The sequence below is a fragment of the Borostomias antarcticus genome (genome assembly GCF_949987555.1).
Source record: "Borostomias antarcticus genome assembly, chromosome: 19".
Lineage (NCBI taxonomy): Eukaryota > Metazoa > Chordata > Actinopteri > Stomiiformes > Stomiidae > Borostomias > Borostomias antarcticus.
In genome coordinates this window covers 5,355,123-5,375,807 of record NC_140252.1, presented here as the reverse complement: position 1 = coordinate 5,375,807, position 20,685 = coordinate 5,355,123, and the positions used below count along the sequence as shown (strand labels likewise).

The following is a 20,685-nucleotide window of genomic DNA, read 5'->3' as shown; positions in this document are numbered from 1 at the left end:
TTAGCTCTGCTCTCTGTGCTGCTTCACACTGCTGTGTTCCCAGAACGCCATGGAGGATTCAGGACGCGGCGACCTAGGGCTCGTCTCAGGGCGGTTCCCTGACGGAGAGGCCGTGGACCACAGCACCAGGGCGCGTCTAGTGAAGGAGGGCCTGGGGGAGACGCTGGGCACCAGCACACCTATAGGTGAGGAACTGCTAGAAGGTTCTCCAGCGGCTCTGAGGATGGAGGGTTCTAGAACACCGCAGAGGGTGGCTCTGTGGGTAGAGGTTTCCGTGATGGACCAGTGGGTTGTAGAGCGGCTCTGTGGGTAACAGATCAGAGGGTTCTAGTGCAGTTCTGTGGCTAGAAGGTTCCGTGATGGACCAGAGGGTTCTAGAGCAGTTGGGTGCTGTGCCTGACTGCGTCGGCGGGGCTGTCCGAGGGGTCCGGGGTGAACATGGTGTTGAACTGGTTCTGGCTCTCCTGGACCAGCTTGCTGATGTGAGGGCTGTTGAGGGCGCGGAGGCAGTGGAGCCGGACCAGGCCCGCGTGGCCGGCCGACAGGACCCAGCTCTGACCGCTCAGGTTGGGGTTGAAACGGATCTGGAGAGAGGGGGGAGGGGGTAGAGATGTTACGCTGTCTCTGTATTCAGACCCTGAACCTGGCTCTGCAGGATATAGCCTACAGGTATAACTAGAATCTATAACTCTATAGCCAAACCCACAGTTCAACAGTGCCCCCCTCTGAGTGGTTCAGTAAACCTCTGAATGGTTCAGTAAACCTCTGAGTGGTTCAGTAAACCTCTGAGAGATCCAGTAAACCTCTGAGAGATCCAGTAAACCTCTGAATGGTTCAGTAAACCTCTGAGTGGTTCAGTAAACCTCTGAGAGATCCAGTAAACCTCTGAATGGTTCAGTAGACCTCTGAGTGGTTCAGTAAACCTCTGAATGGTTCAGTAAACCTCTGAGTGGTTCAGTAAACCTCTGAGTGGTTCAGTAAACCTCTGAGTGCTTTAGTAGACCTCTGAGTGGTTCAGTAAACCTCTAAGTGATTCATTAAACCTCTGAGTGGTTCAATAGTCTTCGGTGAGTAGACAAAGCTGCAAATCCTCAAGAGCAAGACAGAACCAAACGACGATGACCCAACTAACCGCTGACAATATTTGTTTTGTCTTGTCTTCTGAAACAAATGTGAAAAGATCATACAATATATGTAAAAGATTTCACTTGTGGATGCCTCTCACTGTCACTTCTCCTCTCCTCCACCCCGTTCTCTCCATCTACCTCTCCTCTCCTCCACCCCATTCTCTCTATCTACCTCTCCTCTCCTCCACCCGTTCTCTCTATCTACACCTCTCTCCTCTCCTGCACCCCGCTCTCTCTATCTACCTCTCCTCTCCTCCACCCCGTTCTCTCTAGGTCCAGGTCTACATGGTTAGGGTTAGCCCTGGTCCAGGTCTACAGGGTTAGGGTTAGCCCTGGTCCAGGACTACAGGGTTAGGGTTAGCCCTGGTCCAGGTCTACAGGGTTAGGGTTAGCCCTGGTCCAGGTCTACAGGGTTAGGGTTAGCCCTGGTCCAGGTCTACATGGTTAGGGTTAGCCCTGGTCCAGGACTACAGGGTTAGGGTTAGCCCTGGTCCAGGTCTACATGGTTAGGGTTAGCCCTGGTCCAGGTCTACAGGGTTAGGGTTAGCCTTGGTCCAGGTCTACAGGGTTAGGGTTAGCCCTGGTCCAGGACTACAGGGTTAGGGTTAGCCCTGGTCCAGGTCTACAGGGTTAGGGTTAGCCCTGGTCCAGGTCTACAGGGTTAGGGTTAGCCCTGGTCCAGGTCTACATGGTTAGGGTTAGCCCTGGTCCAGGTCTACAGGGTTAGGGTTAGCCCTGGTCCAGGTCTACAGGGTTAGGGTTAGCCCTGGTCCAGGTCTACAGGGTTAGGGTTAGCCCTGGTCCAGGTCTACAGGGTTAGCCCTGGTCCAGGTCTACAGGGTTAGGGTTAGCCCTGGTCCAGGTCTACAGGGTTAGCCCTGGTCCAGGTCTACAGGGTTAGGGTTAGCCCTGGTCCAGGTCTACAGGGTTAGGGTGTGGTACTGACCTTGTGCAGGGAAGCCAGGGGCTGCTGGTCCAGGTCTGTCACAGTCTTCAGCTCTGTGTTCTGCATGCGCTTCCATGACTGGCGCCTCTCAAAGTTCTTTAAAGACCGCTGAAGCACAGGAAAGAGGCCGTGATGAGAACACACACACCTCTCCACCCATTCCTGATCCCTGTGAGACACATCCGAGGCAGGGACAGGGTTTTTATCTGCCCATGTTGTTTCTGTGGGTAGCCCGCTAGTTACCTAATTATTAAGCAGCAGCTAGCTAGCTACCTGAATTAAAAGACAACTAGCTAACCATTACTACCGTGTTTGACTGCTCAAACTGATTGGCAGCTACTGTAGCTAGTTTGGCTTTCAGCATGATAATGCTAGCTAAAGAAAGCTAAAGATAACTAGCTAGCCATTACTGTTTAACTGCTCAAACTAATTGGCAGCTAACGTAAGCTAGCTTTGCCTTCAGCTTAATAACGTTAGCCAGCTAGCTTACGCCAACATTGTGGTATTAAGCTAAAAATAACTACATTACTTTCACATGAGTGCACCTGACTCATCCATTGCAAACGTCCTACTGTTTTGCTGCTGCTGTGTCCGTCAGCCACAGCCCATCAACTAGAATGAACCACCGGCTGTAAACGTGAGGTCCTCGTCACAGATCCTGACAGGGTAGATTTTTTTGCTTAATGCAGTTCAAATCAAATCAAATCAAACTTTACTTGTATAGCGCATTTCATACACAAAGGCAACACAATGCACTTAGTTCACTCCTATGAGCGCGACAGAAATACACTGTTGGAGTCGTTACGGAGATTTGCCTGTCACCCCAAACAAAAAGTCTTCGGATCTGGGCGATTCACACAAGTCACGCAAATCGATGCGGAAAATAATTGAGATGTTTGCATCCCTGCAAACTAGAAAATCCCATCCCACTTACACATTCAACAACCCTAACCCTACCTCTAACCCTGGACATGCTGACCACATGCATCTTGGGTGGGGGGCGACAGCTTCACTGTGCACTTGTACTGGTTTCTATTCAAGTCAGTGGTTTCTATTCAAGTCGGTGGTTTCTATTCATTTAGATGTACAGTACATGATGGCCTGTGCTGTAACCCACCATGTCGACGTCGCTGTAGTGGAGGTAGTATTCCAGGACAGTCTTTCTTATGGACTGGGTTTTCTGGACTGATCCATTGCTGGTTGAACCATGGCTCTCCTCCTGTCCTCCTCCTTCCATCTCTCTCTCCTCCTCTCCTCCTCCCTCCATCTCTCTCTGGGCCAGTCCGTTACTGGTTGAGCCAGGGCTCTCCTCCTCTTCTCCTCCCAGCGGAGGGTCTAGGAGCACCATGTCTGTGAAATACACCGGCTAGCCAGAGAGAGGGGTACGGGGATAAGCAGATACTACAGAGTACTCATACATTTAAAACACTACTGAGTAGTCATACTGTAAAAACACCACTGAGTAGTCATACTATTAAAACATTACTGAGTAGTCATACTATTAAAACATTACAGAGTAGTCATACTATTAAAACACTACTGAGTAGTCATACTATTAAAACATTACTGAGTAGTCATACTATTAAAACACTACTGAGTAGTCATACTATTACTGAGTAGTCATACTATTAAAACATTACTGAGTAGTCATACTATTAAAACATTACTGAGTAGTCATACTATTAAAACATTACTGAGTAGTCATACTATTAAAACATTACTGAGTAGTCATACTATTAAAACATTACTGAGTAGTCATACTGTTAAAACATTACTGAGTAGTCATACTATTAAAACATTACTGAGTAGTCATACTATTAAAACATTACTGAGTAGTCATACTGTTAAAACACTACTGAGTAGTCATACTGTTAAAACATTACTGAGTAGTCATACTATTAAAACATTACTGAGTAGTCATACTATTAAAACATTACTGAGTAGTCATACTGTTACAACTACTGTGTAGTCATACTGTTAAAACAGGTGAAGAGAGAAGAGCAGAGGAGAGGTGGAGAAAGAGTAGAAGGAGAGGAGAAGAGGAGAGGAGGAGAGGAGGAGAGGGGAGGAGAGGAGAAAAGAGGGGAGGAAGGGGGAGGAGAGGGTAGAGGAGAAGAGAGGAGAGGGGAGGAGGGGGAGGAGAAGAGGAAGAGAGGGGAAGAGAGGGGAAGAGGAAGGAGAGAGGAGAACAGTAGAAGAGGAGAGGAATGGAAAACCAGGAGAGAGGAGAGGTGTGCCTACGTACGAAGCGTCTCTCGATGGTGCGTCTGTGCTGAGGGTTGCAGACCATGTTCGGCATCAGGCATAAGATCACCTCCCCCATCGTGTCCGATGTCACCACAGAGTTCAGCCAATCAGATGTCGATATGCTCTGACGGAGAAAGACAGACCGATCATGATTCTGACAGACTAGAGTCAATGGGACCTCCTGGACACTAGATACTAGATCTGAGCATGCTGGAGAGCTGTAAAAAATGGCCAAACATTCCACGGGCCTAGGAAAGGACAAGGTGTCGCTGACACAACGATTGTGAAGCCTGTCCAGTTCTCTGAGGTCTACAGGAGTCTATATACATTTTTATTTTTTTGCTGGTAAAAAAAAGGTTTGGTGAGTAGAATTTTTCCATCCACCAGACATTTGGCTGGTGAGCTAAAAAGTTAATTTCGACCCCTATTATGCGTGCTTGCTGTCCACACTGTTTGCCTTGTCCATGGCCATGTCCAAATACCCATACTAAGGTTGGGATTGGTCATTTCGTGCAAATACCTCCCCTTTTACCGTGAACACGCTCATAGCTAGATTGGACCAGTTGGGTCGACTTAAGGAGTTGATAGCCACCGTCGTAGTACCGTTTATCTGTGATTGTGGTTGTTTGGTTTATTTGAGCAAGCTAGCGAAGAGTTATCCTGGACGTTGAACTAGATTCGTAGTACAGGGCCCTTAAGTCTGTGGTGAAAGTTAGGTCTGTGTCAGAGCAGGTGTCTATGGTGAAGACTAGGTCTGTGGTGAAGACTAGGTGTGTGGTGAAGACTAGGTCTATGGTGAAGGCTAGGTCTGTGGTGAAGGCTAGGTCTGTGGTGAAGGCTAGGTCTGTGTCTGAGCAGGTGTCTGTGGTGAAGACTAGATCTGTGGTGAAGGCTAGGTCTGTGGTGAAGGCTAGGTCTGTGGTGAAGACTAGGTCTGTGGTGAAGGCTAGGTCTGTGTCTGAGCAGGTGTCTGTGGTGAAGACTAGGTCTGTGGTGAAGGCTAGGTCTGTGTCTGAGCAGGTGTCTGTGGTGAAGGCTAGGTCTGTGGTGAAGGCTAGGTCTGTGTCTGAGCAGGTGTCTGTGGTGAAGGCTAGGTCTGTGGTGAAGGCTAGGTCTGTGGTGAAGACTAGGTCTGTGGTGAAGGCTAGGTCTGTGTCTGAGCAGGTGTCTGTGGTGAAGGCTAGGTCTGTGGTGAAGGCTAGGTCTGTGGTGAAGACTAGGCCTGTGTCAGAGCAGGTGTCTGTGGTGAAGACTAGGTCTGTGGTGAAGGCTAGGTCTGTGGTGAAGGCTAGGTCTGTGGTGAAGACTAGGTCTGTGGTGAAGGCTAGGTCTGTGGTGAAGACTAGGTCTGTGGTGAAGGCTAGGTCTGTGGTGAAGGCTAGGTCTGTGGTGAAGACTAGGTCTGTGGTGAAGGCTAGGTCTGTGTCTGAGCAGGTGTCTGTGGTGAAGGCTAGGTCTGTGCTGAAGGCTAGGTCTGTGGTGAAGGCTAGGTCTGTGTCTGAGCAGGTGTCTGTGGTGAAGTCTAGTGTCCAGGTTCAGGCTCAGTCAGTGGATTCAGTTTCCGTCCCGTCCCACCACTCACCCACATGGTCCCGGTCCGGGGGACGAGGAAGAGCGGCTTGTAGCCGATGTAGCCCCCCTCAAAGTAATGCAGACCCTGCGAACCGTGCCTGGGGGCGGGGAGACAAAGGACATTCAGGATAAGAGGGGTGTCGAGCTCTCACTGATCACACAACACAACACAACCTCACCAAGAAACTATCCCCGATCACAACACAACCTCACCAAGAAACTCTCCCCGATCACAACACAACCTCGCCAAGAAACTCTCCCCGATCACAACACAACCTCACCAAGAAACTCTCCCCGATCACAACACAACCTCGCCAAGAAACTCTCCCCGATCACAACACAACCTCGCCAAGAAACTCTCCCCGATCACAACACAACCTCACCAAGAAACTCTCCCCGATCACAACACAACCTCACCAAGAAACTCTCCCCGATCACAACACAACCTCACCAAGAAACTCTCTCCGATCACAACACAACCTCACCAAGAAACTCTCCCCGATCACAACACAACCTCACCAAGAAACTCTCCCCGATCACAACACAACCTCACCAAGAAACTCTCCCCGATCACAACACAACCTCACCAAGAAACTCTCCCCGATCACAACACAACCTCGCCAAGAAACTCTCCCCGATCACAACACAACCTCACCAAGAAACTCTCCCCGATCACAACACAACCTCACCAAGAAACTCTCCCCGATCACAACACAACCTCACCAAGAAACTCTCCCCGATCACAACACAACCTCACCAAGAAACTCTCCCCGATCACAACACAACCTCACCAAGAAACTCTCCCCGATCACAACACAACCTCACCAAGAAACTCTCCCCGATCACAACACAACCTCACCAAGAAACTCTCCCCGATCACAACACAACCTCACCAAAACCAAGAAACTCTCACTGATCACACCACAGTCTCACCAAGAAACTCACTGTTGACAACACAACCTCCCCAAGAAAGTGTGTAACAGGGAAGGTGAAAGTACAGAGAGGAGAGGAGAATAAGCCAGAGCGGTGGCCAGTGGAAGGAGAGAGGTGGAGGAGGAAGAGAGTGATCCAGAAGTAGAGGACTACAAGAGAAGAATGGTAAATGGACTGCACTTATATAGTAAGTTGGTGCCAGCTGCCATGCAAGGTGCTAGCCTGCTCATTGGGAGCAATTTGGGGTTCAGTGTCTTGCCCAAGGACACTTCGACACGGGATTCGAACCGCTGACCTTACACTCATCGGACCACCTGCTCTACCTCCTGAGCCACAGCCGCCCCTCTAGAAGACAGGAACGGTGTGTATGCGTTCTCCTGGGACAGCAGGCCCCCCGGGCCGGAGCAGAGAACAGCGGGAAGAGGAGGAGAGAGGAGGAGGAGAGAGGAGGAGGTGAGAGGAGGAGGAGGGGGAGACACTAACGGTGTGTAGGCGTTCTCCTGGGACAGCAGGCCCCCCGGGCCGGAGCAGAGAACAGCGGGAGGAGGAGGAGAGAGGAGGAGGAGAGAGGAGGAGGTGAGAGGAGGAGGAGGGGGAGACACTAACGGTGTGTAGGCCTTCTCCTGGGACAGCAGGACTCCAGGCCAGAGCAGAGAACAGTGGGAGGAGGAGGAGAGAGGAGGAGGAGAGAGGAGGAGGTGAGAGGAGGAGGAGAGAGGAGGAGGAGGGGGAGACACTAACGGTGTGTAGGCCTTCTCCTGGGACAGCAGGACTCCAGGCCAGAGCAGAGAACAGCGGGAGGAGGAGGAGAGAGGAGGAGGAGAGAGGAGGAGGTGAGAGGAGGAGGAGGGGGAGACACTAACGGTGTGTAGGCCTTCTCCTGGGACAGCAGGACTCCAGGCCAGAGCAGCGGCCACACGACCTCAGTGGAGAGGAAGCGCTTGGCGGAGGTGACTGGCTCATACGTCATCCTCAGGTCCCACATCTTCACCATCCTGTCGTCACCCCCCGTCACTAGCAGGTCCCTGGAGAGAGGGGGGGGCAGAGAGGGAGAGTCAGTACTGGAAGAGGTTTATAAAGGAGGTACAATCACAGACGAAAGAAGGAAGAGGGCAGAGAGAGTTGAAGATTTGAACGCAAAACCGAGAGAGATAGGAGGACAGGGTTAGGATAGAGAGATAGAGGACAGGGTTAGGATGGAGAGAGAGAGGACAGGGTTAGGATAGAGGGAGAGAGGACAGGGTTAGGATAGAGAGAGAGAGGACAGGGTTAGGATAGAGAGAGAGAGAGGACAGGGTTAGGATAGAGAGAGAGAGGACAGGGTTAGGATAGAGAGAGAGGAAGGGTTAGGATAGAGAGATAGAGGACAGGGTTAGGATAGAGAGAGAGAGGACAGGGTTAGGATAGAGGACAGGGTTAGGATAGAGAGAGAGACAGGGTTAGGATGGAGAGAGAGAGGACAGGGTTAGGATAGAGAGATAGAGGACAGGGTTAGGATAGAGAGAGAGAGGACAGGGTTAGGATAGAGAGAGAGAGGACAGGGTTAGGATAGAGAGAGAGAGGACAGGGTTAGGATAGAGAGATAGAGGACAGGGTTAGGATAGAGAGAGAGAGGACAGGGTTAGGATAAAGAGAGAGAGGACAGGGTTAGGATAGAGAGAGAGAGGACAGGGTTAGGATAGAGAGAGAGAGGACAGGGTTAGGATAGAGAGAGAGAGGACAGGGTTAGGATAGAGAAAGAGAGGACAGGGTTAGGATGGAGAGATGGAGGACAGGGTTAGGATGGAGAGAGAGAGGACAGGGTTAGGATAGAGAGTTGGAGGACAGGGTTAGGATAGAGAGAGAGAGAGGACAGGGTTAGGATAGAGAGAGAGAGGACAGGGTTAGGATGGAGAGATAGAGGACAGGGTTAGGATAGAGGGACAGAGGACAGGGTTAGGATAGAGAGAGAGAGGACAGGAGAAGACCCCTCATCTCCATCAGGTCTCAATCTTCATATCCTCTCGTTGCAAGAGACAAGATGGATGCCTCTTCTCTCTCCCCATCCTAAAGCTTTCACAATATCCCTGATATCAGATTCAGGGTTTATTTGTGACATGTATATGGTACAGTGTACAATGTACTGTGAAATATTACTGCCTATTGTACACTGTACCATATACATGCGAGGAAAAAAATCTGGATCTGATATCCGGGCTATTGTGAAAGCTAGGGGTTTAAAATATTGCCTATTCACATCCCAGTCTCCTGCTGCCGCACGTCTTTACAGCTTTATAACAAAGACAAACTCACTGGAACAGACAGGCTGTGGTTGGCCTGGTAATGCCTGTTTTATTCTGGCCATTTCAGCATGCAGGGAAAAGAGGAAAGAGGAGAGGAGGGGAGGGGTCAGGAGAGAGGAGAGGAGGGAAGAGGAGAGGGGGGAGAGGCGAGGAGAGGAGGAGAGGAGGGGAGAGGAGAGGGGGGAGAGGTCAGGAGAGAGGAGAGGAGGGAAGAGGAGAGGGGGGAGAGGTCAGGAGAGAGGAGAGGAGGGGAGAGGAGAGGGGGGAGAGGCGAGGAGAGGAGGAGAGGAGGGACGAGGACATGAGAGAGGAGAGGAGAGGAGAGGAGAGGAGAGGAGAGGAGAGGAGAGGAGAGGAGAGGAGAGGAGAGGAGAGGAGAGGAGAGGAGAGGAGAGGAGAGAGGAGAGGAGGGAAGAGGAGAGGGGGGAGAGGCGAGGAGAGGAGGAGAGGAGAGGAGAAGAGAGGAGAGGAGAGGAGAGGAGAGGAGAGGAGAGGAGAGGAGAGGAGAGGAGAGGAGAGGAGAGGGGGGAGAGGTCAGGAGAGAGGAGAGGAGAGGAGAGGAGAGGAGAGGAGAGGAGAGGAGAGGAGAGGAGAGGAGAGGAGAGGAGAGGAGAGGAGAGGAGAGGAGAGGAGAGGAGAGGAGAGGAGAGGTACCTTGCCTTCCCACTCTGCTCTAATTAGTTTGAGGTGCTCTGTTGGCTGGCTGAAGTATAGACCTGGGAGGCTGGTCTGGTTACAGACTTTAGTGAGGGTATAAATATAAATATCATTATTCTCTACAGGAGGGTAAGAGGACACCACGGCTGTGCAATAAAATACATACAGCAATCCGCATTAACGATTTTCCACGGTAAAGTATCGATACATTAAAAAAAAAAAAATCCTGTGAACTAAGAACAAAAATGTGCGCACGCTGAAAAAGCGTCTTCCCACGGTTGGGTTGGCAGGTTTGCACTGACTAATCTCTCACCTCCACTTTCAACTAGAACTAGGCGCCCCATGTTTGCATGAGCAACATCTGTATGTGTCTATGTGTGCGTATCCCCTCAGGTCTGAGCTCTGATTGGCTGTTACCTAGCCCAATATCAGACAGAATGTTAACTTGTTAGACTTCGTTGAGATTTTCAGTCTGACGTTGCTTCCACACTTACTGATTTCCATGGGGGAGGGAGATTAGATTTTCCCGAGCCAATGACAAGAGCCCAACAGCACTAGAGACCAATCGCTAGAGACCAACAGCACTAGAGACCAATCGCTAGAGACCAACAGCACTAGAGACCAATCGCTAGAGACCAACATATCCGCCTGAATCAAACGTCACCGCTGATGCTGATGCATACCCATGATAACCATAGAGAATTTTGACCACACGGAGAAAAGTGAAACAATATAATCATAGTAGGCAACTTTGTTACTAACACTACCGACTACAACCAATCGTCCTCCTCTCAAATAATACGGGAGTCGCATTGTCCCAACGCACAGCTTGACAACAGCTTGACAGCGGCATTAGTGCCGCCCTTGGCGCTGATTGGCTAATCGTTAGAACCCGCGGTGCTCATTGGGCCGATCATTTTTGACTCAGAGAAACAGCTGTTTCTTGCAGCAACACCAGACAAACAATCAGTCAGCATCAGTGGAGTGGGTGGATTGTAATGTCTGGACCCAAACTAGCTGTTCTAGACCCAGGCTAGCTGTTCTAGACCCAGGCTAACTGTTCTAGACCCAGGCTAGCTGTTCTAGATCCAGGCTAACTGTTCTGGACCCAGGCTAGCTGTCCTGGACCCAGGTTAGCTGTTCTGGACCCAGGCAAACTGTTCTGGACCCAGGCGAACTGTTCAGGACCCAGGCTAGCTGTTCTAGACCCAGGCTAGCTGTTCTAGACCCAGGCTAACTGTTCTGGACCCAGGCTAGCTGTTCTGGACCCAGGCTAGCTGTTCTAGACCCAGGCTAGCTGTTCTGGACCCAGGCTAGCTGTTCTGGACCCAGGCTAGCTGTTCTGGACCCTGGCTAGCTGTTCTGGACCCAGGCTAGCTGTTACCTGGAGGCGTTGCAGAAGGCCAGGGCGCGGGTGGCGTTGTCGTGGGCCAGGAAGCTGTGGTACGGCAGCAGAGTGAAGGAGCGGTCAGGAGAACGGATTCTCTGGAGGAGAGACTTGCTGGACAGATCCCACAAACACACCATACCTGGGGAAGATAGAGAGAGAGATGGAGGACAGGGTTAGGATGGAGAGAGAGAGGACAGGGTTAGGATAGAGAGATAGAGGACAGGGTGAGGATAGAGAGAGAGAGGACAGGGTTAGGATAGAGAGAGAGAGGACAGGGTTAGGATAGAGAGATAGAGGACAGGGTTAGGATGGAGAGATAGAGGACAGGGTTAGGATAGAGAGAGAGAGGACAGGGTTAGGATAGAGAGAGAGAGAGAGGACAGGGTTAGGATAGAGAGAGAGGACAGGGTCAGGATAGAGAGAGAGAGGACAGGGTCAGGATAGAGAGAGAGAGGACAGGGTTAGGATAGAGAGATAGAGGACAGGGTTAGGATAGAGAGAGAGAGGACAGGGTTAGGATAGAGAGATAGAGGACGGGGTTAGGATAGAGAGATGGAGGACAGGGTTAGGATGGAGAGATGGAGGACAGGGTTAGGATAGAGAGAGAGGACAGGGTTAGGATAGAGAGAGAGAGGACAGGGTTAGGATAGAGAGATAGAGGACAGGGTTAGGATGGAGAGATGGAGAGACTGTAGTAACAAGTATTGGTACTGATTATTGAAACCAAAAGCAAAGCTATCTATGGTATATTTCTTTACAGCCGTGTCATAATAAGAGCTCTGATGTGGAAGTGACTGAACCACAGATGGTGGAATACAGGTGGTTCAAAGACGTGGAGGTGGTGTGTGGTTCTCCGGTGTGGTTCTCCGGGTACCGTCGTAGAAGCCTGCAGCCAGGATGTCGTGAGGGGCGACGGGAAGCCAGTCCATGGACAGCACCTGGCCACACCTGTCCCCATGGCTTGCCTTGAAGGAGCCAATCCTCAGAGTGATCACTCCCTCCGCCTGGACGGACACACACACACACACACACACACACACACACACACACACACACACACACACACACACACACACACACACACACACACACACACACAGACAGACACACACACACACACACACACACACACATTGAAATGTATCACAATATGTATGGTATCACAATGTATCATGATCAGTCTCACCTCATCAGAGAGGAAGTTTCCATTACACTTTTTCGCAAAATAAAAGCGATATTTCTGAAGTTTCGATGAAGTAGATTTGCGCCTTGCCGGTGCTTCCATTACGACTAGCATTGCGCAAAACTTGAGTAAAATCTCGTCCCGCGAGATTCAATTTGCGGAACGCAGAAGAAGGAAGGAGGACTGTAACCGGCGGTAACCATGGATGTTCCAAACGTTTTGAGAGCAGGAAGTTATTTTGATGGGCGTTACTGTTGTTACTGATGTTGTCAACAGACGAAGGCAGAGGGCGTTACAATAGGAACGCCAGAGTCCGTATGTGTGGCAGCAGCCACGTATTAGGGACTTCTGGGAGAGGATTGTGGCCGAAGAGTTCAGAGGAGTTGTGGATCCAAAACTTCAGGATGACCCGGCCTACATTGGACGTACTGTGCGATTCGATGGAGGATCTAGTTGCACCAGACCCATTATCCCCTCGGGAGACAGTACGGACAAGGAAGCGAGTGTCCGGTGTTTTTGCAAAAAAGGTGTTTCCATTGAACTTTTGCGATAAACTTCGATATCGAAACTTCTGAAAAACCACCTCATGAGAGCGTAAAAACGTTTTATCGAACTTTGAGAGGTTTTTCGAAATGTAGGTGTTTCTATTACCTTTTTTTTTTTGGCGATATTTAGGTTTTGCACAATTCTAGGTGTAATGGAAACATGACTTGTGATGTTTGAATAAAGCCCTTTGAATTGAATTGAAAATGAAAGAGAGAAAGAGAGGGAGAAGGTGAGGAAGACAGAGGGAGAGAGAGAGAGAGAGAAGGTGAGGAAGACGGAGAGAGAGAGAGAGAGGGTGAGGAAGACAGAGAGAGAGAGAGAGAGAGAGAGAGGGTGAGGAAGACAGAGAGAGAGAGAAGGTGAGGAAGACAAAGAGAGAGAGAGAGAAGGTGAGGAAGACAGAGAGAGAGAGAGAGAGAGGGTGAGGAAGACAGAGAGAGAGAGAAGGTGAGGAAGACAGAGAGAGAGAGAGAGAGGTGAGGAAGACAGAAAGAGCGAGAGAGAGGGTGAGGAAGACAGAGAGGGAGAAAAAGAGAGAGAAAAGTGAGGAAGACGGAGAGAGAGAGAGAGGGTGAGGAAGACAGAGAGAGAGAGAGAAGGTGAGGAAGACAGAGAGAAAGAGAGAAAGAGAGAGAGGGGGAGGGAGTGAGGAACACAGAGAGAGAGAGATAAGCAGAGAGACTAGGTAGGAGATATTTGCCTACCTGGCAGATCAGTGGTGCTTGGCTGGTCTCTCCTACAGGGAGAAACATAAATCATCTTTATTAACTCTATGACTATTGACAGGAAGATTAGAAGTCAATACACAACCACGTTTATTACTGAAGGTAATTAACAACGTAGGGTGTTTGGCGCATACTACTGTAGGCACAAGACACATTCACAAACACACACACACACACGTTTACAAATACAAACACGCATTTACAAACACATTCACAAACACGCATTTACAAACACATTCACAAACACACATTCACAAAAATATTCACAAACAGACAAACAAACAGATGCCAACCAACAATATACAAACACACTTCCATAAAGCCAGTTTGGCGTGTAAGAGGTGTGCCATAACCAGAGGAGGGTATCAGCTGGCCACCAGGGCGTCAGCCCAGAGAGAGGGCTCCTCCTGGGGAAGAGGCAGCAGAGGACAGGCCTCTCGGGTTCCCCCAGTACTGGCAGCAGCAGAGCTGGGCGCTTCCCCTGGAACCAGAGCAGATCTGCAGCCCTGCCCGACCGCTCGACTGGCCCAGACCCACACCCAGACTAGACCCAGACCAGACCAGACCAGAACCAGACCAGACCCACACCCAGACTAGACCCAAACCTGACCAGAACCAGACCAGACCCACACCCAGACCTGACCCAGACCAGACCAGAACCAGACCACACCCAGACTAGACCCAGACCAGACCCAGACCAGACTCACACCCAGACTAGACCCAGACCAGACCAGACCAGACCAGACCAGACCAGAACCAGACCAGACCCACACCCAGACCAGACCCAGACCAGACCAGAACCAGACCCACACCCAGACTAGACCCAGACCAGACCAGACCAGACTCACACCCAGACTAGACCCAGACCAGACCCAGACCAGACTCACACCCAGACTAGACCCAGACCAGACCAGAACCAGACCCACACCCAGACTAGACCCAGACCAGACCCAGACCAGATCAGACCAGACCCAGACCCACACCCAGACTAGACCCAGACTAGACCCAGACCAGATCAGACCAGACCCAGACCAGATCATGACCCAGACCAGACCCAGACCAGACCCACTCCCAGACCCACACCCAGACTAGACCCAGACCAGACCAGACCCAGACCAGATCATGACCCAGACCAGATCATGACCCAGACTCACACTCAGACCAGACCCAGACCAGACCCACTCCCAGACCCACACCCAGACCAGACCCAGACCCAGACCAAACCCAGACCAGATCATGACCCAGACTCACACTCAGACCAGACCCAGACCATGACCCACTCCCAGACCAAACCCAGACCCAGACCAGACCTAGACCAGATCATGACCCAGACCATGACCCAGACCCAGAATAGTTCATAGGCATGACGGTCTAATCAATCCAAAGTACAGTGGTTGTGTCTGTCTGCGGGGAGGGTCTAGCCTTGTGAGACTATCCTGATCTCACGAGCTCACATTAGCTCCGCAGATCAGTCTGGACTTGCCCCTATCTCGAACGATTTCTCTCCGATTACGTTTTGTCCGGGCCAATCAGGGACTCCGAATCTCTCCAAGCAACAAGCGGTAACATTAACGTTAGTAGAATAAACACAGCCATAACATAAGTGCAGTATTGCATAAATAACAATAATAACAATTACGCAAGAACAAAATGATGCGCAGTATCTTGGAGGAAAAGACATTTTCTGACTGGATTTGAAAAACAAAAGATTTGTTACGCTGATGGTGATGATTTGTCAAGGCAAGTTCTCCCGCCCATGGAAACCATTGTAGATAGGGGGAGGGCCAGATTGAACTGCGGAGAGAAACAGGAAGTGAGCTGGCTAGATCAGGACGGTCTCACCCCCCCCCTCCCCCCCTCCCGACCAGGGCTGTGATGACTGGCAGGTTGCTGGGAGAGCGGTGTCAGGTACTAGGTTGAAATTCATAGCTCCAAACACTAACAAGCGCGTAGCGATGCATCTTTTTTGTCATTTCAATTATAGATCCTTGTCTGCTGCGAACGACACCGTAAATTATCCCCATGACAACGGAAGGTAGATGAGGCGCCTCCGAATGCCTTTTTTCTTCTCTCCCTCTCCTCTCTCTCTATCTTTCTGCCTCTCTCTCTCTCCATCTCTCCCTCTTCACGGGTGCTCGCTCACACTTACTCACTCGCAACAAAACCTATTTATAATTATCTGTCCCAAACAGCCAGACGGCGAGTGCCTGCCTGTCCAACCCGCCGCGACCTTTAACCTCTGCTGCCTAGTACTCAGCTCCGCCTCCCAGCCTCACTGGGAAACAATCACATGCATGGCATTAGGAGATCTTTTGGGGTGAGCTCATTTGAATTTCATTAGTTATAAATTAATGTTTTCTAACTCTCAAGGCTTTTTAATTATCACCAGAGCTCCATAGGTCAATAGAGGGACTTCATATAATTGCGGTCTTTGTTTCAGTCTCTCCCGGCTCTCCTTTTCTCTCACCCCCACCTCCTTCTCTCTAATACCCCTCCCTCTCTAAACACACAGCCCTGGGTCCTCACCAGGACTGGTTCTAGACTGCCCGACAGGGGGGTTCCTCACCAGGACTGGTTCTAGACTGCCCTGACAGGGGGGTTCCTCACCAGGACTGGTTCTAGACTGCCCTGACGGGGGGGTTCCTCACCAGGACTGGTTCTAGACTGCCCTGACAGGGGGGTTCCACACCAGGACTGGTTCTAGACTGCCCTGACAGGGGGGTTCCTCACCAGGACTGGTTCTAGACTGCCCTGACAGGGGGGTTCCTCACCAGGACTGGTTCTAGACTGCCCTGACAGGGGGGTTCCTCACCAGGACTGGTTCTAGACTGCCCTGACAGGGGGGTTCCTCACCAGGACTGGTTCTAGACTGCCCTGACAGGGGGGTTCCTCACCAGGACTGGTTCTAGACTGCCCTGACAGGGGGGTTCCTCACCAGGACTGGTTCTAGACTGCCCTGACAGGGGGGTTCCTCACCAGGACTGGTTCTAGACTGCCCTGACGGGGGGGTTCCTCACCAGGACTGGTTCTAGACTGCCCTGACGGGGGGGTTCCTCACCAGGACTGGTTCTAGACTGCCCTGACAAGGGACCACTGGTCAGTGTTGGGCACAGGTCAAATAGTAGTTGGGCCACAACATTTGCCTATATTTAATGTATAGTCCTAACAGTGTCCTCAATTGGATAAACTGTGTTTTTATAGTAAATGTGTCCTCATATGGATAAACTGTGTATTATTATTTTCAACCAGTGGTGGTTGGTAACTGAAAATGTATCTTTTTAGAATTCACAGATCTAGTCACAGACCAAGCGGGATATCTATTAGAATGTGACATCCGTGCCTAAAACCAAGTTGTATCCGCTGATACTGAACCACCTATCTTAGAATCTCCATTGGTTTTTGTGCGTGGCTGGCCAGCCAGCTGCACAAGTAGAGTAGTGGTCAGAGCATTGGACTCCCACCCGGGAGACCGGGGTTCAAGACCCGGTGGGGAAGACTTCATGGGACTATACCCCAAACCTGCACATGTTCATCCTTTCACTCCAACCTTTATTCCTTGCCTTATAGGTCAGATCCTGTCTCAGCTTATTCTAACCCCATTTAATGTTATGGAAGCTGCTGCTAGTTGTTGTGAGCTCATGAGCTAACTGGCTATCCCGCTCTTATTGTGCTGAATTAGCATTGGAAGCGTTGGAACTGATGTGTCCAGGTGACAAGACACATCTTAATTTATCAGACATTATTTCATGTAATTTCAATTCCAGTGGCATAACTAGCTTCCGTCCTACCAGTCCTGAACAGAAACAAACCAGCCACGCACATGAGCCAGGCTTGACCTGGCCTGGTTAGATCTAGAGATGGGCTGCTACATATGAATGTGAACAGTCTTTTACAGCTAACCTGTGCTTTAGACAAAAAAGTTACACTTTTTTCAACTGGAAAAAGAGAAGAAAAGCCAAGCGGCCAAGTGATTATAGCGCTAGAAAGAGTGCAGAACACAGCTCTCGTCAACGTCAGTCAGAAGCGTGACCTTCCATTGGACACGCTGAGAAAACAGTGGCAGTGCTAAAATCCAGCTTGTGGGTGGACTCACCCCCTTACGGTTTTGGAGTATTCGATGTGTTAAAGCTACAGTTTCAGAGCCTCCATATCAAGCCCCATACAGCGTGCTCTGGCTGGAGGAAAAGGTGTCGTTCTAAACCGAAGTACCGGAGAATGGTCCTCTGAAAGTGGGATATATTTAACAAGGTGATTTGCTGGTTGGCGGAGGTGGAGTGTGGAAGATGCAGTAAAAAAGAAGAGTAAATCAGACTTCTATAGTTTTTCTTCGTTCTGATAGGAGGCAGCAGGCCTGATCCCACTCAGGTGTGTCTACCCAGCCCCCCCTGTCAGTGTGGTGACCTGGGTAGTCGATGAGCTCCATGGTCTGGGTCTGGGTGGTATATTAGTCTATGGTCTGGGTGGTATATTAGTCTATGGTCTGGGTGGTATATTAGTCTATGGTCTGGGTGGTAGATTAGTCTATGGTCTGGGAGGTAGATCAGTCTATGGTCTGGGTGGTATATTAGTCTATGGTCTGGGTGGTAGATTAGTCTATGGTCTGGGTGGTATATTAGTCTATGGTCTGGGTGGTATATTAGTCTATGGTCTGGGTGGTATATTAGTCTATGGTCTGGGTGGTATATTAGTATATGGTCTGGGTGGTATATTAGTCTATGGTCTGGGTGGTATATTAGTATATGGTCTGGGTGGTATATTAGTCTATGGTCTGGGTGGTATATTAGTCTATGGTCTGGGTGGTATATTAGTCTATGGTCTGGGTGGTATATTAGTCTATGGTCTGGGTGGTATATTAGTCTATGGTTTGGGTGGTATATTAGTCTATGGTCTGGGTGGTATATTAGTCTATGGTCTGGGTGGTATATTAGTCTATGGTCTGGGTGGTATATTAGTCTATGGTCTGGGAGGTATAGTCTATGGTCTGGGTGGTATATTAGTCTATGGTCTGGGTGGTATATTAGTCTATGGTCTGGGTGGTATATTAGTCTATGGTCTGGGAGGTAGATCAGTCTATGGTCTGGGTGGTATATTAGTCTATGGTCTGGGTGGTATATTAATCTATGGTCTGGGTGGTATATTAGTCTATGGTCTGGGTGGTAGATTAGTCTATGGTCTGGGTGGTATATTAGTCTATGGTCTGGGTGGTATATTAGTCTATGGTCTGGGTGGTATATTAGTCTATGGTCTGGGAGGTATAGTCTATGGTCTGGGTGGTATATTAGTCTATGGTCTGGGTGGTATATTAGTCTATGGTCTGGGTGGTATATTAGTCTATGGTCTGGGTGGTATATTAGTCTATGGTCTGGGTGGTATATTAGTCTATGGTCTGGGTGGTATAGTCTATGGTCTGGGTGGTATATTAGTCTATGGTCTGGGTGGTATAGTCTATGGTCTGGGTGGTATATTAGTCTATGGTCTGGGTGGTATATTAGTCTATGGTCTGGGAGGTATAGTCTATGGTCTGGGTGGTATATTAGTCTATGGTCTGGGTGGTATAGTCTATGGTCTGGGTGGTATATTAGTCTATGGTCTGGGTGGTATATTAGTCTATGGTCTGGGTGGTAGATATCTGGGTCTGGGCTAGAAGCTATTTGGAATGCAGCACCATTCCGCCTCCGTGTTCCAGAACATCAGCTCTGCCAATCAGAGCTGAGAGCATGTAATGCAGGGGAGGGGGCGGGGCCTGGGGAACTACTGAGTTCAATGATCCATGACCAAATGAAATGAGTACAAAAGGGCACAGAGAAAGCAAAGACCGAAAATGTCGGGCTTGGGCGCAGAATAAAGAGAAATCCAGATGCTGTCCCATAACAGGCTGATCAAAGCAGGATCTGTTGAACCCAATCCAACGCCCACTAAAGGATTGGAAAGCCAAAGACGCTTTCAGAGCAGAATGAGAAATAAAAACAACACATCCACAGAGACAGCTTTCACCAAAGAACACATTGTGGGGAAAACACGTCCAAATTCCTCTGTGTAATTTGTAGAGCTGACAAGACGGACGCCGAGATCTGCCAGACCTTAAGCCGTAAGGACGAATCAATACGCAGAGAAAGATTAATAAAAAGAGAACACAGAGCGAGGAAACGGCTAAAAATAAAGACTCTGTCTCTGGACGAATGACTGTCAGAGCCATGAACCAGCATGCATCACTGCACTGGGCTGCTATAGAGTGATGATGACGCTCTGTGATGGAGGGAGGGTCCTGAGGCTGGGTGCTACAGTGAATAATACCATACAGCCATAGGATCGATGTCTCACGCTACATACTGTGTGTATGTAGGATATGATAGGTAAGTTGGTACCTGTCCTGTATTGAGCATGTCGATGTGTACGGCCTCGTGGACTCAACACAGCTTCATACTCCAACACAAAAGAGCAGAAGAAACAGTGGTCTGAGATGAGAGTGCGTGGCTAGAGAGATGATAGGGTGTGGCTAGAGATGAGGGGGCGTGGCTTGAGATGAGAGGGTGTGGCTAGAGATGAGGGGCCGTGGCTAGAGACGCGAGGGTGTGGCTAGAGAGATGAGAGGGCGCGGGTAGGGATGGGGGGGTGTGGCTTGAGATGAGAGGGTGTGGCTAGAGATGGGAGTGTGGGTCGTTCAATGATCGAAGGGTCAGTGGTTCGAATTCCAGCTCCGACTGTCCACATGTTGAAGTGTCCTTGAGCACGACACCTAACCCCAAAATTGCTCCCAATGAGCAGGTTAGCACCTTGCATGGCAGCTACTGCCATTGGTGTGTGAATGTGTGTGTGAATGGGTGAATGAGAGGCCATTGTAAAGCGCTTTGAGTGCCGCTAAGGTGGAAAAGCGCTATGTAAGTGCAGTCCATTTACCATTTACCATGAGGGGGAGTGGCTAGATATGAGAGGGCGTGGCTAGACAGGAGGTTGTGACTTGAGCTCTGGGAAACTTTTTGAGCGCAGTGGCCAAGTACGGTTTTCACGTGACACATTTGGGGGCAAAAATACTTTTTCCCATAGACATACATGGAGAAAGAAACTGCTGGGGAAAAA

At 49.9% G+C, this 20,685-nt stretch overlaps 1 protein-coding gene across 1 annotated transcript in view; it reads right to left on the bottom strand.

Moving 5' to 3' along the window:
- The window catches only part of gtf3c2 (general transcription factor IIIC, polypeptide 2, beta), a gene marked incomplete at both ends in the record, with an annotated part of 47,006 nt that continues 26,321 nt past the window's right edge, over positions 1–20,685 (bottom strand). Inside the window, 11 exons of the mRNA XM_084453593.1 lie at positions 1–151; positions 397–584; positions 2,074–2,181; positions 3,191–3,304; positions 4,319–4,444; positions 5,903–5,990; positions 7,432–7,500; positions 7,689–7,850; positions 11,149–11,293; positions 12,029–12,158; positions 13,588–13,619. Coding sequence (XP_084309719.1) covers positions 1–151; positions 397–584; positions 2,074–2,181; positions 3,191–3,304; positions 4,319–4,444; positions 5,903–5,990; positions 7,432–7,500; positions 7,689–7,850; positions 11,149–11,293; positions 12,029–12,158; positions 13,588–13,619 — 1,313 coding nt within the window. The remainder of the gene's footprint in view (positions 152–396; positions 585–2,073; positions 2,182–3,190; positions 3,305–4,318; positions 4,445–5,902; positions 5,991–7,431; positions 7,501–7,688; positions 7,851–11,148; positions 11,294–12,028; positions 12,159–13,587; positions 13,620–20,685) is intronic.